Genomic DNA, 22,952 nt, shown 5'->3' with positions numbered 1-22,952 from the left:
AATGCCTGTTCATTTTTTTAAAATATTTTTTTCCATAAAGGAATCCCACCTCTTTAAAAACTAAGAGACATCTTAAGACAAAACAGATTTCTTAAGACAGATTTCTTAATATCTTTAAACGAAAAATATTTTGAAAGATATTTTTCAACAACTTTTTTTTTTGCCCACGCCGCACAGCGTGCAGGATCTTAGTTCCCCAACCAGGGATTAAAGCAGGGCCACCACAGTGAAAGCGCCTATCCTAACCACTGGACCACCAGGGAATCCCTTTCAACAACTTTTTTGTACTTATAAAAAGTTAATACTAGTAACATAGCTTTGTTTAGTTAGTTGAAGACAATCTCAATACTAGTTATTTTGAAAACAAAAGCTTTGTGGCTCATAAAAAAGACCCTATCATTTTACACACATGCTTCTCTGGTAAGAATATGAACGCCTGCCACCACTCTCCCTCCCCATTAATAACTGAGTTTTCTTAGAGAGTATTATGGATTTTCCATTTGTGAATTTATCTGAGCCAGTATTTTAGAAATCACTTACATTGTTAGCCTATATAGATCTTGGAATAACAAATACAATTCTTAACTTTAGTATATTCTGTGTGAAATATAGTTTAGAAAGGCTCAAAACTCAACATCTAAAAACAATAAATATATGAAAGCCTAGCACAGCTTAATTTATTTGGCATTTTTGGAGAATGAAAAATTCAAATTAAGTTTTTCTTGTTGATGTTTTTAAGTTAATTATAATTTTTGCTTTAAGCATCAAAACTTTTTTTCATCGTAAGCATTTTTTGATAAAATTTTAAACTGCATCATAATACTTTCCTTATCTTTTTTTATTTTTATTTTATTTTATTTTTTTTTGCGGTACGCGGGCCTCTCACTGTTGTGGCCTCTCCCGTTGCGGAGCACAGGCTCCGAACGCGCCGCCTTAGCGGCCATGGCTCACAGGCCTAGCCGCTCCGCGGCATGTGGGATCTTCCCGGACCGGGGCACGAACCCGTGTCCCCTGCATCGGCAGGCGGACTCTCAACCACTGTGCCACCAGGGAAGCCCTCCCTATCCTTTTTTTTAGAATACTAAACAATATATAAACTTTTCTTAATTCTCATTGATAACCATTAAGAACACTTTTTATTCTATACAATACAATAAATTCCCAGGGCTGCTACGGTATTAACATCTGTTTTCTATTACATTAAATAGCTCAGAAAGCTGTGTTGTTTGAGTTCTTGTGTCTATCTTTTATAATTTTTCTGCCTTCTCTCTTACAGTTTTAACATAAATTCTTACTCCCTCCTCTCTCACTCATCTCTTATTATGTTATCTTTAATCTTCTTGAGCAGGTAAGTAAGCTAATCAATTACTAGAATAGTATCTAAAATAAGAGCAAATACAGCCTGAGCATGGGCCTCTCCCACAAGTAAGGTGAATGAGTTTATATATGCCTTTGAGTATATGTACCTTTCAGTTACTCAGAGTTACACCATTTTCCTCCTTACTTCTTGGTTCTTTGCTGGGTACTAAGTAGCTATGGCCGTTAGATAGGTGACTACATTCAGCTTTCTCAGGCCCCCTATTTCCAGAAAACTAAGATTCATTCAGCAAATCTAACCACACTTTTCATTGTTTACTATAATTTACTCACATCACTCTTTTCATACAATAAAATGTAGAATACTTTCATACTGTGGCAACTCCATCACCCCCTACCATTGCCCAGATAACTGAATTGCCTCTTTTTAGTGACATGAGATCTTAATTGAAAAATAACAAGCAAAATTCTAATAGCTTATTAAAAGTAAAGATTTTTTTTTTTTAATCTAAAAAGTACTTTTCTTAAGACCATCCAGCATATCATTGGCTTTCTTGGCAAGTCTCAGGCTACTGTTTCCAAGTAACAATTAACTATGAATCCCTTAATGGTCTCTAATCAAGGCTGTATATGTTAGCTCAGCTTCTACCATCACCACATACACATACACACATAAAGACTTCCTATAATACAGAGAGACTTACTTTATATATCAGGCATAAAAATCAGCTCAATTTCAATTATACTTCGATTATTATGCACTTAATCTTCCAGAATTTTTCTACACTGAAAATAATCTGTCATTTTTCTTCTCTCTCAGTTCCTATTTAAGATACTATAGTTTAATAAGCCCCATTGCTTGGCATTAATCCAAAGAGCTTAGAGTCAAAATTATAATAGTACCATAAATTTATATAGCACTTTATAGCTTACAAAGCACTTTCTCACATACCATCTTCTTTAATCGTCATAATAATTTATCTTAGTAAACAGGGCATGCAGATGATGGATCACAAAATCTTGCAGCTAGAAGAGACACTCCCCTTTGAAATATCTCCAACAGTCCTCTGAAAGCTCCGTTTAAAACTCACCAAGTTCTTCATTTTATAGGGCAGAAAAATTAAAATTGAAGTGATTTGCCCGGATCACATAGCCAGTGCAGGGGACATAGGTTCGAGCCCTGGTCTGGGGAGATTCCACGTGCCGCAGAGCAGCTGGGCCCATGTGCCACAACTACTGAGTCTGTGCTCTACAGCCTGTGAGCCACAACTACTGAGCCTGTGTGCTGCAACTACTGAAGCCTATGCCCCTAGAGCCCACACTCCACAACAAGAGAAGGCACCGCAATGAGAGGCCTGCGCACCAGAATGAAGAGTAGACCTCGCTCACTGCAACTAAAAAGAAAGCCTGTGTGCAACAACGAAGACCCAGCACAGCCAAAAATAAATAAAGTTATTTAAAAAATAGTGTTACAAATAAATAAATTTTAAAAAATTAAAATAGTTTCCAGGCTTTCTAAATTTTTTTTTTTTAAAGAAAGTCAAAATCTTTTTTTTTCTCTTAGTGCCTCCTAGTTGACTGTTTCTTTTTTTTTTTCATAAATTTATTTTATTTTATTTTTGTCTGGATTGTGTCTTCGTTGCTATGTGCGGGCTTTCTTTAGTTGCAGTGAGTGGGGGCTACTCTTTGTTGTGGTGCGCGAGCTTCTCATTGTGGTGGCTTCTCTTATGGAGCACGGGCTCTAGGCAAGCAAGCTTCAGTAGTTGTGGCACAGGGACTCTAGAGCGCAGGCTCAGTAGTTGTGGCGCATGGGCTTAGTTGCTCCACGGCATGTGGGATCTTCCTGGACCAGGGCTCAAACCCATGTCCCCTGCATTGGCAGGCGGATTCTTAACCACTGCGCCACCAGGGAAGCCCTGACCATTACTTTTTAAAAATAAAATAGCTTCATGATATATTCATTTCCTCTTAGTTTTTGCTAGAATATGGAACTTAATAATGATTCCAAGTTTAAAAATACTTTTTTTTAAAATAAATTATTTTATTTTATTTATCTTTGGCTGCGTTGGGTCTTCATTGCTGCGCACGGGCTTTCTCTAGTTGCAGTGAGCGGGGGCTACTCTTCGTTGTGGTGCACGGGCTTCTCATTGTGGTGGCTTCTCTTTGTTGCAGAGCATGGGCTCTAGGTGTGCGGGCTTCCGTAGTTGTAGCATGCAGGCTCAGTGGTTGTGGCTCGTGGGCTCTAGAGCGCAGGCTCAGTAGCTGTGGTGCACAGGTTTAGTTGCCCCGCGGCATGTGGGATCTTCCCAGAGCAGGGATTGAACCCATGTCCACTGCATTGGCAGGCGGATTCTTAACCACTGAGCCACCAGGGAAGCCCTGACCATTTCTTTTTAAAAATAAAATAGCTTCATGATATATTCATTTCCTCTTATTTTTTGCTAGAATATGGAACTTGATAATAATGATTCCAAGTTTAAAAATGCTCTAAAGTAACATTAGAGGGACTTCCCTGATGGCGCAGTGGTCAAGAATCCGCCTGCCAATGCAGGGGACGTGGGTTCGAGCCCTGGTCCAGGAAGATCCCACATGCTGCGGAACAACTAGGGCTTTGCGCCACAACTACTGAGCCTGCGCTCAAGAGCCCATGAACCACACCTACTGAGGCCACGTGCTGCAACTACTGAAGCCTGCACACCTAGAGTCCGTGTTGTGCGACAAGAAGCCACCACAATAAGAAGCCCGTGCACCGCAACGAAGAGTAGCCCCCGCTCACTGCAACTAGAGAAAGTCCACGTGCAGCAACAGACCCAACACAGCCAAAAAATTAATTAATTAATTAATTAAATTTTAAATTTAAAAATTAAAAAAATTTAAAATAAATAAAATAACATTAGAGAGGCAGGTAGAGGGGAAGATGTCACTTTATTGGGAAGGTAAATTTTTGCTGTATCAGTCTAACTGAGAAGAAGATGATTGAATTAATTTAGATAAAACTGAAAGTAAAAATTAATACATACTGTAGAAGCTGTGATTATAATGACAAACGAAACCCCTTCCAAATTGGCAATCTATGATGTTTTAAGAGAACAGAGTATATCTATAGGCAAAAACATGAATTATTTGTAAATCTAACAAAACTTTAAGCAGGAAAATATGCCCTTCCTGCCCTCAAGATCTATGCACAGATGCACAGGATTTGTATGGGGGGAACAAAGATGGCTAAGAAGTCAGGCTATAAGTATTTATCCTGGCATGAAAATATAAACCTCTGAAATTAAATGCAGAGGGAATAAGTCCTTGAACAATCCTGTCCTAGGCAGACAGTTATTTTTACTGTAAGGTGGATTATTTGGAAAACATTTACACAGGGTAGGAAGAATTGGGAAGTGGAAGAAAAAATGCCCATGGAATCAGAAGAGTAAATAGATCAAAAGATTGAAAAAGAGGCTGAGGAGGCTAGGCTAAATAAACTCTCAAGACTGCTTGTGGATGACAAGGCAAGGACATATAAAATGGAATAATTTCATAACTAAATAAATGACTGACTGTAAATAAAAACAGTCTGCATATTGAAAAGATTTCTCATAATTCCATTTCTTACTAGATCTGAAGATTTAAATTGGCTAGTGAGAACCCAAATTTTGGCTCCGCAACGTATTCTATGTGGACCAGATGTGTCATTAGAAGCGATGATGAAGAGCACCATCTAGTGGTTTTTCTGGTGGTGAAGAACTCATGCCTGGGAGTCAGGGGTCTTGTTAGAACTCTTTACTGTTAAATTCTGTTACATGTGGTTGGTAGCAGTGGAATGCAAGCCTCTAGAACCAAGTGCCCCTCTACATTCATCAACCCACTCTTATATAAGGTAGTATCTATTCCTCTCCCTTTCTTGGAAAAGGAGCAAAGCAGCCTAAATTTGATACCGTAAATGCCATTAAAACCAGAACAAATTCAAGTAGGCAAAAAATAAAAGAGCATCCAGGTTACTTAAAAAAAAAAAAAAAAAGACAAATATCCTCTCATACCATCAATGTGATTTTGCCTGAACCCTTTTATTTTGGGGTATGGACCTTTTTCAAGGCTAGAATTAGAGGCCCTGGGGTCATAGCCATACACATACAAAAAAAATCTATAGAGACTTTCTTTCTTTTTTTTTTTTGAGGTGGGCTAAGCCTTTATCCAACTGCAAAAAGACCAAGGCCTTCAAACCTAGAGATTCACCTATTTCTCAATAAATCATCACTGAAAAAGGTACCAGTGCTCTTCAACCTGGAGCTTTTCTAGTGCTTATGAATTTAGGATGTTAGACTCTTAGGAGTTAATAACCTCAATTAGGTATTTGTGTCGAATATATGAAAAAGTACATTCTAGACCTATTCTGGGTACCTCAAATCCTTCTGATTGCCTGATGCTTTGGAAATGTTATTTTGTTAGGGATGTGAAGGATTTCTGAGATACCTTTATAGGAACTTAAGAAGACACTTATTTTTTCCTCTATACTGTTGCATTTGTAAGGTGCCTTCTGTTGCGACTCAATATATAAGAGGTGTTTAATAAAACAAAAGCACATACACAGATTTAGAACATCAGCTTTATGCCAAGCCTGGCAAATGCTCCTCCAAGAAGTGATTTCTCTTGAACTTATACAAAATCTGTAACAGGATTAAAGGTTCAATGTAGCTTTGTGGGGGGAGGGGGGCTACATTTGCAATTCCGAATGGAATGCCTTCCTGACTTCTCCAACCACACAGTTATAGTAGTATTATTGGTTATGGTCAAGTTAACCAAAACTGTCTACTTCATTCATGCATAAGCCCTACCTAATATTCTCAATCAGTACAACTTTTTATCTAAATTAGGTCTGCTTCTTATACTCTGTCACAGTACCATCTACTTTTCTAGAATTTAACAACTTATAAACATATTTATTAGTGCAGTCATATAATGAATGCCTCCCCACTGGGCCTAAACGCAAAGAGGGTTAGGGGCTTTTTCTGTTTACCACTGTATCCCCTAAATGCCAAGTACTTGGTAGATATGAAGGAATTAATTAATGCGTGACTCTAAAGTACCATACTCTTCTTCGCCTTAAATTTTACTACTTCTGGGACTTCCCTGGTGGCGCAGTGGTTAAGAATCTGCCTGCCAATGCAGGAGACACAGGTTCGATCTCCGGTCCGGGAAGATCCCACATGCCGCAGAGCAACTAAGCCCGTCACCACAACTACTGAGCTGACATGCCACAACTACTGACGCCCGCGCGCCTAGAGCCCGTGCTCCACAAGAAGAGAAGCCACCACAATGAGAAGCCCACGCACCACAATGAAGAGTAGGCCCTGCTCACCGCAACTACAGAAAGCCCACGCGCAGCAATGAAGACCCAACACAGCCAAAAGTAAATAAAATAAATTTATAAAAATAAAAATAGTCATCAAATATGTGACAAATTTTTATAAATCATCAGTTACATCTATATCAAGAAGTTGAATGGTCTCGAAGAAAATTACAGCAGCATCAATTGGCCTTAACCTTTTTTTTTTTAAAGAGGCAGCATTTTATGTATGTATGTATGCATGTATGTATATATGTATATATGGCTGCATGTATGTATGTATGTATGGCTGCGCCACGAAGCATGCAGGAGCTTAGTTCCCCCTGCCCAAGGATCGAACCTGTGCCCCCTGCAGTGGAAGTGTGGAGTCTTAACCACTGGACCTGCCAGGAAAGTTCCTGGCCTTAACTCTTTGATAAGAAAGTTAGGAGAACTCCAGAAAAGCAAATGTAGATTATAGAGACTTCCCGATTTGTTAATTTGTTCATTTATGCAACAAATACTCTATGAGCATAGCATTCTGCATTGGGTGCTGACAATTATAAATTCTATGTTGAATTTAACTATCCTAGATGATTAAATCTCTTCTCTTTCCTCTCTCCTCTCCACCTTCCTCTCCTTTTCTCTTTCTTTGTTTCCCTCTTCATACCATCCACCCCAACCATGGGATGTATTCTTGGGTCTCTTCTACTTTGTGAGTCTCTGACTCAAACCACCTAAATCCTATCAAATGTACTCATTCACTAATTTTATGTATTCCCTCCTCCTCCTTTCAAAATGTCTGAAATCCATCTTCTTCTCTTCATTCCCACTGCCCAAAGTCAAGCTCTTTCTATCCTTCACAGGAAAAAGTTCAAGTCTTAACAGGTCTTCCTACTTGTAGTACCTCTCTCATTTCAGTTCAATTTCCACATGACACAGAGTTAACCTTCTATAATATAGACTTCATAATGTCATGGTCCTGATTAAAAAGCTTCAATGGATCTCTATTGCTTATTAAATAAAGTCCAAGCATTCAGAAGTCTAACTTTTCTCAGCCATATCTTTCAATACTTTCAATCATGCATCTTGTAGTCTAGCTATACAAGACTGTGTGAAGATTCCCTAAGCATTCTCTCATCACTTTTGCCTATGCCATTCCCTCTGCTCAGAATACCCTTCCTTGCTTTTGATGAAATCTGACTCATCCTTTAAGACTCAAATTTCACTTCTATGATAGTCAATCTTTTCAACCCCATGTAGGATTAATTGCTCCTTCTCTACAAGTGATACATACTTCTATAAAGAATTTATGTTCTACTACAGTTATTTACATGTCTGTTTCCTCCCCATCTAGTATGTGAGATCTTTGAAACCTGATTCATCTTTGATTTCCCAGTAATAACAGGTAGTAGGTTCCCATTAAACATCTGAATAAATGAATCTTCCCTACAAATCAGTTGACTCTACATGGAAAAAATTCAGTTACAGACTGAAATTTGAGTTCAAGCCAATTTAACTCATTAAGTATGTGTGTCACAAGGAATACGAGGGAAAAGGGCACACATTGTTTGAAAAAATAAGTGAATACAGGGGCCTCCCTGGTGGCGCAGTGGTTGAGAGTCCGCCTGCTGATGCAGGGGACACGGGTTCGTGCCCCGGTCCGGGAGGATCCCACATGCCACAGAGCGGCTGGGCCCGTAAGCCATGACCGCTGAGGCTGCGCGTCCGGAGCCTGTGCTCCACAACGGGAGAGGCCACAACGGTGAGAGGCCCGCGTACCGCAAAAAAAAAAAAAAAAGTTAGTACATAGATGGATCAGTGCTAATTCTTTCACTACCAGAAAAAAACAAAAACAAAAACTAAAAGCACATGGCTGAATGATATGAAGAACTGAACTATTCTTAACTTTCTACCTCTCCAACTTCAGCTGGTTGTGCTATTTGTTTCTACCTGAAGACTGACATTTTAAGGCCTAGGAAATATATGCATAATGTTTTTACAAAGTAATGAGGATGGAAAAATAAACCAAATTATAAAATTTAATTCAGAATTAAGGCCATTCTTGATGCTTCTATTTGATGTTAACCTCTTATTGCTTAAATTATTTGACTTAAGCCTTTCTTGAGTTACCCAAGATCTTTGGTCGTTTTTGGTATCTAGTTCCTGATCTCTGCTATCTAACTTCCTTGGACTCTGGATTTCTTACTAGTGTAAAACAGACTAGTAGGATTTTATGTTAATCCCACAAACCAGTCACAGACTTTTTGTTTTTGGCTGCATTGGATCTTTGTTGCTGCACGGGGGCTTTTTCTAGTTGAGGCGAACAGGGGCTACTCTTTGCTGCAGTGCGCGTGCTTCTCATTGCAGTGGCCTCTCTTGTTGCGGAGTATGGGCTCTACGTGTGCAGGCTTCAGGAGTTGCGGCACGTGGGCTCAGTAGTTGTGGCTCGCGGGATTTAGAGCACAGGCTCAGTAGTTGTGGCACACGGGCTTACTTGCTCTGCGGCATGTGGGATCTTCCCGGACCAGGGCTCAAACCTGTGTCCCCTGCATTGGCAGGCGGATTCTTAACCACTGGGTTACAAGTATAAGTGCCACCAGGGAAGTCCCTGGTCACAGACTTTTAAGTAATAGTTTCTGAGCCTCTTGAAGGGAAAGTAATTACTATGAATCAATATGGGTTTATGAAGAATCAGAGTAGTAACATTTTCTTCTTTGAAAAATGAATTAGACTGGTAGATGAGGAAAATTCAGTGGCCATTATTATCCCTATATACCATCAAGGCATCTGGCAAAGTTGCTCATAACTTTGAGCTATGATTTAGATTCAAAACTATGAGTTTGATTCAACTAGGGAATTAGCAACTGGCTGAAGAAATCTAAAGATACCCAAGATTTTGAATAATGGATCTAAGTCAATATGAACAGATAGACCTATGTAATGTTGTGGTTCTCAAACTTTACTGTGCATCAGTATCACCTGAAAGGCCTACTCAAAAAGAAATTGCTATGTCCTGTGCCCAGAATTCACAATTCAGCAGGTGGGGTTCAAGAATTCACATTGCTGGGACTTCCCTGGTGTTACAGTGGTAAAGAATCCACCTTCCAGTGCAAGGGACGCGGGTTTGATCCCTGGTCGGGGAACTAAGATCCCACACGCCACGGGGCAATTAAGCCCACGCACGCGCACCACGACTACTGAACTTGCGCACATCAATGAGGGAGCCTGAGTGCCGCAAACTACAGAGCCCACGTGCTCTGAAGCCCGTGCGCCACAACTACAGAGCCCACGTGTACTGGAGCCCACACGCCACAACTAGAGAAGAGAAAACCCGCATGCCACAACTAGAGAGAAGCCCGTGCACCACAAACAGAAGATCCCACATGCTGCAACTAAGACCCAATGCAGCGAAAAAAAATAAAGAAAATAAATAAATAAAATAAAATAAAACAAGAATTCACACTGCTAACAAGTTCCCAGATGATACATGTTGCTGCTCATCTGGGAACCATGTTTTGAGAATCACTGATGTACTATATATCAGGATACAGATATCAGGTTTTGTTCAACATTTTGCTAATGACCTTGTTAAATAAAAGCATGATTACAAATCTGCAGACGATATTAAACTTTGATATAAAAAGATCTTAATAGGCTTGCTGTGGGACAAATCTTAAAATAAAATTTAATAGGGATAATCTTAAAATCCTAAAACAAAAACTAATCATACAAGTATAAGAAAAACAAAGCTTGACAATCACACACAAAAAAAGAGAAAGATACAGAGATTTTAGAATGCTACAGCTTCAATGATTCGAGAGTATACTCTGGTAACCAAAAAAGGTAATAACAGTTTGGATTTTACTAATGAAGTACAAAATATGGAACAATGTATTTGATAGTCCAACTACATATTATACTGGTTCCCCCACACCTAGGTATCTCTGTATTCAACTTTGGGTGTCAGACATTAAACAGAAGGCAGTCAAACCAGTTTGTTCAAAGAAGAGCTTTGGACCTAAAATCATTATCACATGAGAACAGTAAGAGGAATTGTTTATCTCTGGCCTTCAGAAGATTCAGAAAGATATGAGAGCAGTTTTCATATAATTGGCTTGTGGATGAAGACTCGGTTTTCTCTATATGACCCTAAGCGGAACTGCCACCCATAGTTATCAGACTGCTTACTATACACAGGTGCCCAGCTGAGGAGAGGAGTGGGGAGGGAACAGGGGCTGAAATCTAGCTCACATTTCACTTGATAAGTCATGTGCCTCGGTGGGGGTGTCCAGCTGGAAAAAGGGTAAACTTTTTTCTAATTCATAGAAAGGGGACAATACTGGAGGACTTTTTCCCTTCAGTGGGAATATCTTTTCTAATTTGCACAAAGGCACAATATGGACTAGTGGTGACTCTAGCCCTAACGCAGAACTAGGTCCATTAGGAGAAGTTTAGAGAAAACAACTGCAACTCAATGTGAGAAATTGACAGAGTAATATATTAAATGCAAACTCATTTTCTGAAGAGTAGTTAATCTCCCAAATTAAATGTTCAAGGAATAGCTGGACAACTACTTGACAGGGTTATTTTAGAGTGTATTTCAAGGTAGAGGAGTATGTGAGTATGTACTACTAGGCAGGTGGTGAAACTCAATGATCGTTTAGTTTCTAGGATTCTACATCTGAACTATCTGCCTATTTTCTCCATATCCCAGTTGATTCTTAAGGCATCCAGATTCCTTCTCTTCACAAATTTACCATACATTCTAGCCTTCCTCTTACCTAGCCAAATTCCTCTTCCTGTCTCCCTTTCTTCTCCTTTCTCTGCCCCAATATGTAGAAAGCATACACACAGCATTAATACTGAAAATAAACCTTGTATTTTAAAAAATTGCTTTCTTCCATATTAAAAAACAAACAAACAGAAACACTATTTAAAGTAGGGATGAAGGGAATTCCCTGACGGTCCAGAGGTTAGGACTGCATGCTTCCTTTACAGGGGGCACAGGTTCGATCCCTGGTCAGGCAACTAAGACCCTGCAAGCTGCGTGGCGTGGCCAAAAAAAAAGGGGATGAAAACTAAAATTCTCTGAACATATTATTAGAGAAAGCTAAGTTTCATTTTTAAGTGATTTATATATCAATCACTAAAAGTTATGAGTTGGGGAGTAGATAATTCTTTTGCACCAGAAAGAGAGTGGAATAGACATGAAAAATGTAATGTCAGGGAATTCCCTGGTGGTCCAGTGGTTAGGACTCTGAGCTTCCAATGCCGGGGGCCCGGGTTTGATCCTTGGTTGGGTAACTAAGATCCCACAAGCCTCGTGGTGTGGCCAATGGGGGAAAAAAAAAATGTAATATCAATTTTTATTTGTTCAGTGAGTACTGAATGCGTGATACTGTATTAAGTAATGATTAAGTAATATTTGATAAAAATTAAGGAGCAGAGCCAACCACAGCCATAATCTTATAGGAAGCTGAGTTATCTTTTGTGGTTTGTCTTTGAGTCCTGGTTTCTCCCTTTCCATATCTATAGTACCAGAACCTTGGCCCCCATCAGGCTAGGGTTTATTCCTCTTGCACTTGACCCAAGACACCTTTGACTGAGTTATACCTTATACTTAGGTATAATCTCTTCCAAGAGATTAGTCTTTTAAGAAAACATCAACATTTTAAAAGCAGCCTTCAGTAACTCCACCCAAATAAGTAACTAAAGGGAGAAACTGTCCTATGATGTAACAGAGAGGCAAAGTTTTGTGTTTTTCGTGCCTTTCTCTAAGTATAGTTAGGCTTACTCTTCATGGAGAGGTAAGAGGACAGAGAAAATCTCTAGGTACCTGAAGCTGCCTAACCAAACAGTAATTTCCATTTTTTAAACAAAAATATCTAATTGAGAAGACACAACCAAATACCAATAAAGGGTTCAACCACCCTCAAGCAATATTTATGTAGAATGTTTACATAAGCATTATCATACTGAAATGATCTCATAAGACAACTTTTTTTTTCCTTTTGGCGTGTCGCACAGCTTGTGGAATCTTAGGTCCCTACCAGGGATCGAACCCAGGCCCTTGTAATGAAATCGCAGAATCCTAACCACTGGACCGCCAGGGAATTCCCTCGTAAGATAGCTTTTAAAGAACTTTAAGAAATCAGTTTCAAATTATTTGTAGAATGAATTAACAATTACTTTGAGTTAGAAACATTTTTAAAAGTGCTTTTTGGTAAGTATTTTTGTAAATACAAGATAAATATCATTTTGTAAATGATAGTTTTATTTTGAGAAAGAAATATATAAAGGTTTTCTAATTAGAGAAAATTAAAAATGCTTTCTAGGAAAAGAAAATGAATCCTTCTCTTCCCTAGGGAAAAACTATCTTTCTTTTGCTTTGTAGATCAGTATTTCTCTTTTTTTGAAGGAAATAGGTGGGTTTTTTAAAACTTTGCATTTCTTTTTTTGTGTAATAAACAATTGATCTTGATATATATAGAAGCAGACAAATATTTTTTACTTGTTGAAAAAAAAAATCTGTCACTCCTGCTTCAGGTGCAAGCCACTGACATTTAATTTTTTAACGTATTTCACAGAGAATATATTATTGCAAAATCTGCCCAAATAAATATTTTATAAACCTTCTTGTGCCCTACTGATTTTCAATTTATCAACAGTGGTGCCTGACTAAACTGTCAACCAGGGATTTTTATCATTTAATCAGTGTACCATTCATTTGAAAGTAATGCAAAAAATTGTTCCATAAACTCATGTTCTGTATAAGGGTAACCTACATCTAGAAGTATATATAACAAGGCAAATAACTAAATAGCACATTCAATTTCGAAGGTGACTGGCTAATGTCAACATTAGATTATGGAATCTGCTAACTTGTCACCTAAAGAAAATAAAGTGAAAAACAATGGTAAAGGTAAAGACTTGAGAAATTCTTTGGGAAAGAGAATCAAAATTTCAGAATATAAAAGAAGCTTCACTTGGAATGCAGGGTCCTAATATTATTCTTTAGCAGGTATCTGAACAGTTATTTACGGGAAAGTAGGAATGACAAACTTGGAATAATTTCATTCACTTACTACAAACCTCAGGAGAGTCCTGGCAAGAAGACAAGAATGACCAAAAGAGGAATAAAGGAAAAAAAATGAATCATAAATGAATCACCTTTTAAATTAGCCAGTCTGGATTGTCACTTCAGTGCCTCTCTAGAGCAGAGGTCCCCAACCTTCCTGGCACCAGGGACCGATTTCGTGGAAGACAACTTTAACATGGGCAGGGGGGTGGGGAGCGATGGGGGGAGGCAGATGAAGCTTCACTCGCCCGCCGCTCACCTCCTGCTGTGCGGCCCGGTTCTGAACAGGCCATGGACCAGTAGCGGTCTGAGGCCCAGGGGTTGGGGATCCCCACTCTACAGGCCCTAAATGTGAAAGTGAGATATTTTTCTCTTGTTGAAAAGAAGTTGCTTCTAAGGCTGCCGAAAGTTTAACTGAATCAGGCCTCTTCCCTCCTTTATGAACTATCCTACTATATACCATTTTTTCATATAATTTAAATATAGATACTTAGAAATGCATCAGATTTAACCAATAAGGTACTTACATTCACACTGTATGACATCTAAGTTAAATTGCTGAACGGCTCCCATGCTTATCTGTTTTAACTCACTGTCCAGGAGCATCTGCATTAATGATGTTGACAGATGCTGGCAGGCTGACATGCAAGCAGTCTGGGCAACTTTCCCCTGTTATACAAATATCCAAACCAAAAAATAAACAAACAAACAAACATATAAATATATCATCGTGTATCACAAAAGTTATATACATGGCATTTTTTTGTTGTTTTTTTTTTGGTAGAATAGTAATTACTGGCCTTTCTCTTTCTGTATTCTGAGTGGCTGTCTTTTAGCATAGGAATTGAAAGTAATATTCTGTTGACTTGTCCTTCTCAGGATATAAATGTCATTAAAGCTCTAACTGCATGCAGAAAAATTAAAGTACAAGTTTAAAACCCACTATTTATTATTTCAGATCTCCTGAAATGCCTCAAGTATTTTTAAAAATGCACATTAAAATATGACATTTGTGACATAAAGTAACTGTCATGTTGACAGAACATTTTATTCATATAATGCTCTTTAAGCTTTCCTTTATAGAGTTAACCAAGCCAAGAATTAAAGAAGTTAATAGTGTAATTTATTAGAATTGAAACTATACCTAATATGCTTTATAATATATACTTTGATATGTATGTAATATATAAAATATACTTTATAAAATATACTTTGAGTCATTAAGTCCTTACTTCTAAAAGGAACATTAGTTTGTAGCACAGCTTCAATCAGGAGGGAAAAAAAGAAGCTTGCATACCAATATGATTTCACAGTCATCTACAGATCTTCATTTAGTTTTAGAAATTAAGTTTTAGAATCATCTGATAATTTAGAAATATGTAGTTAAGTGAGCTATAAATACTTGTGGCTGTCTTTTAGTATATATATCATTATATTTTCTACTATAATAAGCTCCTAAAACTCTACATGAATTTTGACTGACAGACTTGATTCAGGTTATATCTTCTTTAAAATGATAAAAAATACTTTTAAATGTTTAGCCTCCAGATTACTGGGATCACAATATAATACTGCTTTTAGTATAAACTGTTATTCTAAGCAGGCTTTTTATTTTGACTAAAAGTTTAAAAGAAAATATTACAAAAACTATTTTAGGTAAAGTTTTCCAGTGTAATGCTGCTCCTAGTATGGCTATCTCCAAACCACAAGTATGTGATTTGGTGATGGATTGACTCCCATGATAGGATTCAAAGATCTAGGAACAGGGTTAGAAATAATGACATTTGGAAGATGTGCCGTGTTCTGCCTCATTCTCATTAACAAATATTTACCCAGTGATATTTGATAATTATATTTTTTTCCTACTTATCACAAAGGCCAATAAAGCTACAAAATCATGAAAATCTTCCAAACATAAATGCTATAATAGATGCAAAAATGTTTACATAGGGTTGATCTGTTAGAAAAGTAAGAACAAACATAAATATATTTTCAAGTTTACTAGAACAGCTGTTCATTAAGTTACACATTTAAAGTCAGACTAGAAACAAGCAACTTTTATGAATCTTTTATGAGTCTTCAGCATATAGACACTATGTGCAGTGGAAAAACTGTGCATCTGAAATGGAATGCCAATATCTAAATCAAAAACTTTAGAGATAAAAGCTGATGCAAACAATATATTTGACAGATACTGATGAACTGCCAAAAAGGAATGTAACAAACAATGCAAAACCCAGCATGCTTCAAGACCCCCCAAACCCAAGAGGAATTAGTCTAGGAGACATGCAGCTCCATTCCCCAAGCAGAATAATATCAATATGAATGAGGGGCAGGAGGGAGACAGAAAAAGAAGAAATTAATGGCATGTAATTTAATTACAATGTAATAGGCTTGAGAATAGTTAATGGAAATGTCATTTTGACCAAATGGAACAACTAGTGCATTTTAGTTTAATGCACTTCTCCATCAAATCAGCTCCACGTCCTACTTATGTTGCCACTATAATGTACTAACTGCAAAAGCAGATTAATAAATTGCCAAAACAATTATTATTACATTCATTTCATAAACAAACACACTGCATAATGTTAGTAGTATTATTTTAAGGTGATCTTTAAATTTTAACACAGGTTCAGATGCTACAAATGACTATGTAGCAATAGTACTGGAGCCAAAATGATGGTACTAGTACAAAAATTCAGGCTATTCCATAAATTTGGTGGATATAGGTAATGAAAACATATGTGTGTGCGCATGCACACACACACACGCACACACACATGCGTTTAGCTTTTTGTTTAAGTAATACATGTAATAATAAAATCTTAATATAAAATTTCCTTTGATTATGCATATTAAATACAGGCTTATTGTTCTCAAAGATAGAAGTTTAAAATATTTGTAAAATATTCAAATGAAAAATTCTTCCTTTTTTATAGCTCAAAATTAATATCAAGGTTCAAATCCTTTAAATATTTAAAGTTATATTCTATAAGATTATACTTTTTAAAATGTCTACTTCCTGATTATAAAATGTGAACAAATATTCTTAAATTTTATCTATTACTTATTTTGAGACAGAAAATTTTAATGTTCCAGAAACTCACACATTCCAAAAACATCTCTGGCAATTCATTTCTGATGCCTGTAGCCCTTGGTACACTTTTGTATAACCGAAACACCTCTTTCTGAACACTATTTTGCTATTATTGTTGATCCTTTTAATACTGTATCACTTTCTAGAACAAAAATAATCTAAGTACTTTTACAACTATCTTTAAAAACTAGCCTTTTTCATTAGAGATGCTCTGGTTTTTAACATTACAACAAACAAAGCCAAAGTGAAGTGACTGAGAAAACACAGCACATTTAATATCAAGCACCTAGAAATTTCTGCTGTCCTCATCTGAAAAATTAATTGCAACTATTATTAACATTCTCCTCTTTAACAACATAAATTTCAGTAAATAAGTAAAAACACCTGCCAAACTTTTCAAGGTAACTACTTTTTTACCCTGATCTAACATTTTGCTGAAAAACAACTTGTAAAGAGAGAAAATCCTTGGACAAACTTCTTATATTTCAAAGGAACTTGTAAAAGAGAATCTGCTGACATATTAGATCCTTTTTGCATTACTCAAAAGCTTTTCTTCTAAGAACAATTGTGGTAAAGAGACATTTGGCTCCTAGGAAATTCCCAGAGGGTCAACCATATGCATCCTTCCATGGCACCTTCACAGTGCTGCTTTCTAGATCCATGTCTCAAAAGCAGCTTTCATCATTTACTTGTGTGTCAGTCAATATGATTTATGGACTGCATTCAACAAAGTCAAAGCATATAGAATGAGAAATATGACTACAATCTGCTAATTTGTTTTGTATTGAGCCACTTAAGAGTCAAAGACCTAATGTCAGACTGAGACCAGCAACACAATTAACCGGTTGGTGACAGATTCATCCATCCTCCCTGCCAGGCTGTGCCAATCAAAGACAGCATGAGGTGACATTTGGTGAAATCAGTAAGAAAACTCATTCTCTAAGTAACCTATGTGAGACCTTGATTGACACTTTTTGAATTTAGTTTGTGGAACACAGACACTCTTTACCCAACAGTCCCTCACTGCAAGCTGTGAAATAAGGCTTTTAATGCCAATCACAGGAACAATAAACCACAAACCACCAACCCTCAGTTTAAAAGGAATCAAGAAAACACATCTGTTTGTATGTCAAGCCAAATTTTCAAGATAATTTACTATTATAGATTAGGCTAAAGATACTCTGCTTCCTTTGAAACGTCGTAAAATGACATGGTAACAAAAATACAACACATTTTATTAGATTATAGCTCAAAACTGTTTTGGTTTCAAAGTAATGTTTTGATAGATCTACTCTCATATAATAGTAGGAGAAATGTAGAATACTTAAAAACTAATTTGACACATTTAAATTTTCATTTGAAGTTTTCATTTCTGTCTCACCATTCTCTTATTTCAAAGGCCTAATAAAGAAGGAAGGTTTGATTTCAATAGTACTTATTTGAAAGCATTTTTCAATGCTGCTTTCATTCTCTCAAATACATTTAACATAAAAATGTACTCTTGAAATCACAACCATTCTTTCTGCGTTGGTCTACTTTCCTTAATGATCCCCGGAGAATCCACTTTCCTTTATTTATACCCCCACAAAAGATCAACTTGGCACAAAAACCTACTTTTTATTTAAGTTAAAAAAATATAGACTCAGAAATATTATGTGCTGTATTTATTAATCTTTAAATTGATAACAGGTTTTGTTTTAAAAGGTTATGTAACTCTTGTCAGGAAAAACTGGAAAACAAATAAAATCATGGTCAATTTGAATATTAAATCTAACATTGATAAGAAAATTTATTAATTCTGATTCTATGTGGCTTTTTAAAGTTGTTATTAATTTTTAAAGTTATTTAAATAAAAATAGTAAAATACTGCTATATTATTCAAACTTACTGCCTCTCAGTTTGCTTCATGAATTTCAGTTATGAGACCATGAAATAGCCTTTTCAGAGGGAAGACAAGACGAAAGGAAGTATTTTGATGAATTGGTCAGTCTCCTAAAGAGCTACAATTTTTAGCCTTTTAAAACACATAGTCCAAAAGAGTGAAGTCTTTCATCAAATATGGAGTAAACATTAAAATTAGAAATAAATTCTTAATTGAAAAATGATGCCTAATTGAAAAGCAGACATTTTAATTTAAGAAATGTATTCTTCTTTTTCTTTTACATAAGAATCACTAATTTAAATTTTACTATATGAAACTACATTTACTCAAATGTAAAGAATGTTATTAAATCAGGAAAAAAAAACCTAAAACATGAAAATTTCTCCAAGGTGATTTCACAAATGCACAAAGATTCCTTTACCTAGTAAGTTATGTTTTAAACTATTTTCTGGCTGAACACTCTATCTAAAACTGAAATGTCTCCGATTCCCAATACTACAGAATAGATGAGTTATAAAGGTTTAAATATCAAGATGAATTCCTTTAGTGAGTTTTAATAATAACTTTAACACTATCTTGAAGACACAGTTTTAAGATTATGCCCCCAAAATTCATAGGTCTATCAAAATATACTTATTCTAACACCCCTAACATTCTCTAAAATACCTCCTTTACACCTCTCTATTCCTCTCATACTCTCTCTGTCCTCATCTAAGTAGCTCTAGCTCCCAGAGAATTGGGTATCACATAAGTTAACCACAATTCCCATACTCAATTATGAATTCCCTTTTTCCCGTCTGAGGCTTTTCTCCTCTAAACAATTCTCAATCATAAGGATACAAGACATAACATAAAGGCTTGCTCTCGGGACACACACACACACACACACAGATTAAATAAAATAGAAGTATCGCAAGGTTGGAAAAAAAATTCCCCAAACTTGGAAAACTTCAGGACACTTGTAATATATGGCACATTTCTATTTCATGCCTTATCCCAGCTTCCTTATCCCAACCATAGGTCTCATCAAACTTTGGTGGCCTTTTTCTTTTTTTTAAACAATCTTTTGAATGTGGCCTTTGATGACATGTAACACCCAGATTTTTAGCTTTCTGCAAGTATCATTGTTGCTGTCATGGCAGTCCCATGACATCTTCAAACTCCTCCTAACTTTAAAAGGCAGAAAGAGAATGCAAGGACAAGTAGAGCAGTGAAAGTCTAGAAGAGGTCAAGGTTTTGAAGCTACTGATTATACCAGAAATCTGGATAAAATGGTAAAAGCTGCATGCACTCTTGTCTGAAATAGCACAAAGAGGGAGCTAGTTTTTGTACAATGTAGGAACTGACAGATTTTTCCTACCTCTTAAATCTACTTGATAATAGCAAATTGGGCAATTAGGTACATGTTTAAGTAGGGAAGCAATAAAATATCAAGACCCTATAACTTTCTCACATGGCAAATGTAAGAAATAGAAGAGAAGTTTCCATATGGTGACTGAATACTATGGTCAAGCCACAGGAATTAAGACTGAAAAACGGGGCTTCCCCGGTGGCGCAGTGGTTGAGAGTCCGCCTGCCGATGCAGGAGACACGGGTTCGTGCCCCGGTCCGGGAAGATCCCACATACCGCGGAGCGGCTGGGCCCGTGAGCCATGGCCGTGGAACCTGTGCGTCCGGAGCCTGTGCTCCGCAACGGGACAGGCCACAACAGTGAGAGGCCTGCGTACCACAAAAAAAAATAATAATAATAATAAAGGCTGAAAAACGGAAGTATCCCAGGAACTGTTATCAAAGCAACATCTCTGTGATAGCAGAGTCATAGCCTCATTTTTTTACATAAGAACCCAGCTCAGAGTATTAGGGCTAATATAATCATTAAAATGTACTATTTCACAACCCTAGTATGACTTAAAATTTACAAAGAAGTTGTCAGAATCACTAACAGGTTAGACAACATAGATTATTTCTGAAACAGGAGGGAAGCGGGCAGGGCACAACCTTTAAAAGAATGACAGAGCCCAAGGACACGACATAAACTGATTAGAACCAACTAGGTCCAAGATGGTGGACCAGTCGACTTCTACTAGACCTTGAGCCTCAGTATACGCTCACTGTAACACATAAGCAAGCTAAATGACACACCCACAGGCGCCATGACAGTTCCAAGGCCTACCATAAGGGTCAAAAAGTGGGTGGTAGCCCAATTCCTAGAAATCCCCACCCCTTCCCCAAAATAGCTGGAATACTCTTCCCACTCATTAGCCTATGAAATTACCCACCCCTATAAAAACTGACAACCCCCATACCCTGGTACCTTTCTTACCTTCTGAGATGGCCCACACTCTGTCTGTGGAGTGTGTTTCTCTCTAATAAATCACTTCCTACCTATCACTTTGTCGCTCACTGAATTCTTTCTGTGATGAGACATCAAGAGCCTGAGCCTCATTAAGTCCTGAGACCAGGCATGTGATCTCAGTTAAAAGACCTTGGGTTCAAGTCCCAATCTGGGTTTTGGCCAGGTTCAAGTCCTGGCCCGTGGGTTCAAGTCCCAACCTGAAGTTACACAGTTTCATTTCCACATGATCATTAGTAAAACAGACAAATGTCACCCAAGCCAAGAGGTGGCTGATATATTATAAACATAGCCATGTATATATAAACAGCACAGAGCAGGCCTTTGTCATTCAAGGATTTATGTTTAGGTTTCAACCTTTTAAGAATGACTGAGAATCCAGTACAAGTAGGGCTTCATTTGCTGAGGCACACATTTGAATTACTTGCTCTGTGAAACGGGTTTTGGGCAGGGAGGAACCACTCAGACTGAATGCAGTCAAAGTCCCAACCTCCCCAAGTCAATGTGGCTTTGCTGTCTTCTGTTAGCTGACATGGATAAAGTAACTCTCACTAAGGTCTACAGTTTTCAATTATGTTTTATACCATTTCTGAAAGAAATTACATGGCACAGCAGTATTCTCATATTTGGGAATTTTCAAAGGTTTTGGGTATACTCATCCAGAATGTTAAGGGCTTTTTGAACAAGTAACTTCACTGGGCTAAATCCTAGATTGTGGGAATGTGGCTGGGGTAAATACTGTTAGACTCACTTCCAGTTGAGGGGGTACCTGGGATAGGAGTTTAAAAAGACTCAGGGAAATGTATCATGTGAGGGGAGGATACATATTAAAACAAAACAAAACTCATACAAAGGAGTGATGCTGAAAGCTCAGCTTCTCTGTACACCGGTGCTGAACCAAATCTCGGGGACAGAGTTTTGGGTGAAGGAGAAAAAGACCGCTTTATTATGAATACTTTGCCAGGCAAAGGGGGACACAGCAGTCTCCTGCCTTGAAAAACTATGTGTCCCAACCCAGGAGGATTTGATAAGGCGTTTTATAGCAATGCTTCCGAAGGGTGGGGTTGCTGACAAGACTAGGGTGTGTGCAGGGTCTCAGGTGGTCTCCTAATCTTGAGGAGCATCTGTGCTCCCTTTAATCTGGCCTCAGGTGGTTTCTTGGCTGCTCCTCCCTTGATTAGCAACTGTTCAAGTCTGCCCTTTGGAACTCCGGCAAGGTCATGGAGGCTGGAGTCTTGCCTACAAGAAATGGGGGACCAAAAAAAGAGGCCTCCATGACCGGGAGCCTCACAGGGCCCCGCTCAGTTTCAGGAGGAGGGAGCAAACAAGGTAAGTTATCTACTTACCCTTTTTTTTCTAAAGACAATCTTGCAAATGACATTCAACAATACCCTGAGAGTGAAAAATAAGTAGGTCAACTGCCCCCCTCTTGTTTCCAAACAGACAAAGGCTTTAAATCTCAATGCTACCATCTACCACACCAATTTCCATAAGAGGTAGAAAGATTTAAAACATGACAGCTTCCCTACCAGGCTTAAAGTCTCCTGAATGAAAGAAAATGAAGTGATTAAAATGTTGTTGCTTATCTTCTGAATTCCTCCCCTATGTGCAATATTCATCTAAACATGTACTTTTGTTGGGACTTTACTCTGCAAAGTCTAATCTCTTTACTTTTTGTATTACAGTATCTTGCATAAGCTTTTTATGAATATGTATCAGCATCTTGGCCTGTTGCATTTTGTCTTCTCTACCTGACCTGCAAACATTCTGTAAATATGAATTCACCAAAGCAGTTCTACCTCTCCCATCAGCTCTATCCTCACCCTTATCCATTCCTGTCTGTCCCGTACAGGGAAGAAAAAAAAAATGTAGGGGCTCTTTAGCCTCACCAGACCCCGGCTTGCA

General features: G+C 37.6%; 1 protein-coding gene across 3 annotated transcripts in view; it reads right to left on the bottom strand.

Moving 5' to 3' along the window:
* Positions 1-22,952, bottom strand: part of EXOC6 (exocyst complex component 6) — a 215,349-nt gene that overhangs the window by 38,402 nt on the left and 153,995 nt on the right. For all 3 annotated transcript variants that reach the window (XM_007471565.1, XM_007471564.1, XM_007471566.1), the window contains one exon: positions 14,240-14,381. In XM_007471565.1, the coding sequence (XP_007471627.1) occupies positions 14,240-14,381 (142 nt within the window). The remainder of the gene's footprint in view (positions 1-14,239; positions 14,382-22,952) is intronic.

This window comes from Lipotes vexillifer, unplaced genomic scaffold, assembly GCF_000442215.2.
Source record: "Lipotes vexillifer unplaced genomic scaffold, Lipotes_vexillifer_v1.1 scaffold325, whole genome shotgun sequence".
In the NCBI taxonomy this organism is placed as follows: domain Eukaryota; kingdom Metazoa; phylum Chordata; class Mammalia; order Artiodactyla; family Lipotidae; genus Lipotes; species Lipotes vexillifer.
Note: the sequence above shows the minus strand (reverse complement) of the source record. Positions and strands in the feature narration are given on the sequence as shown.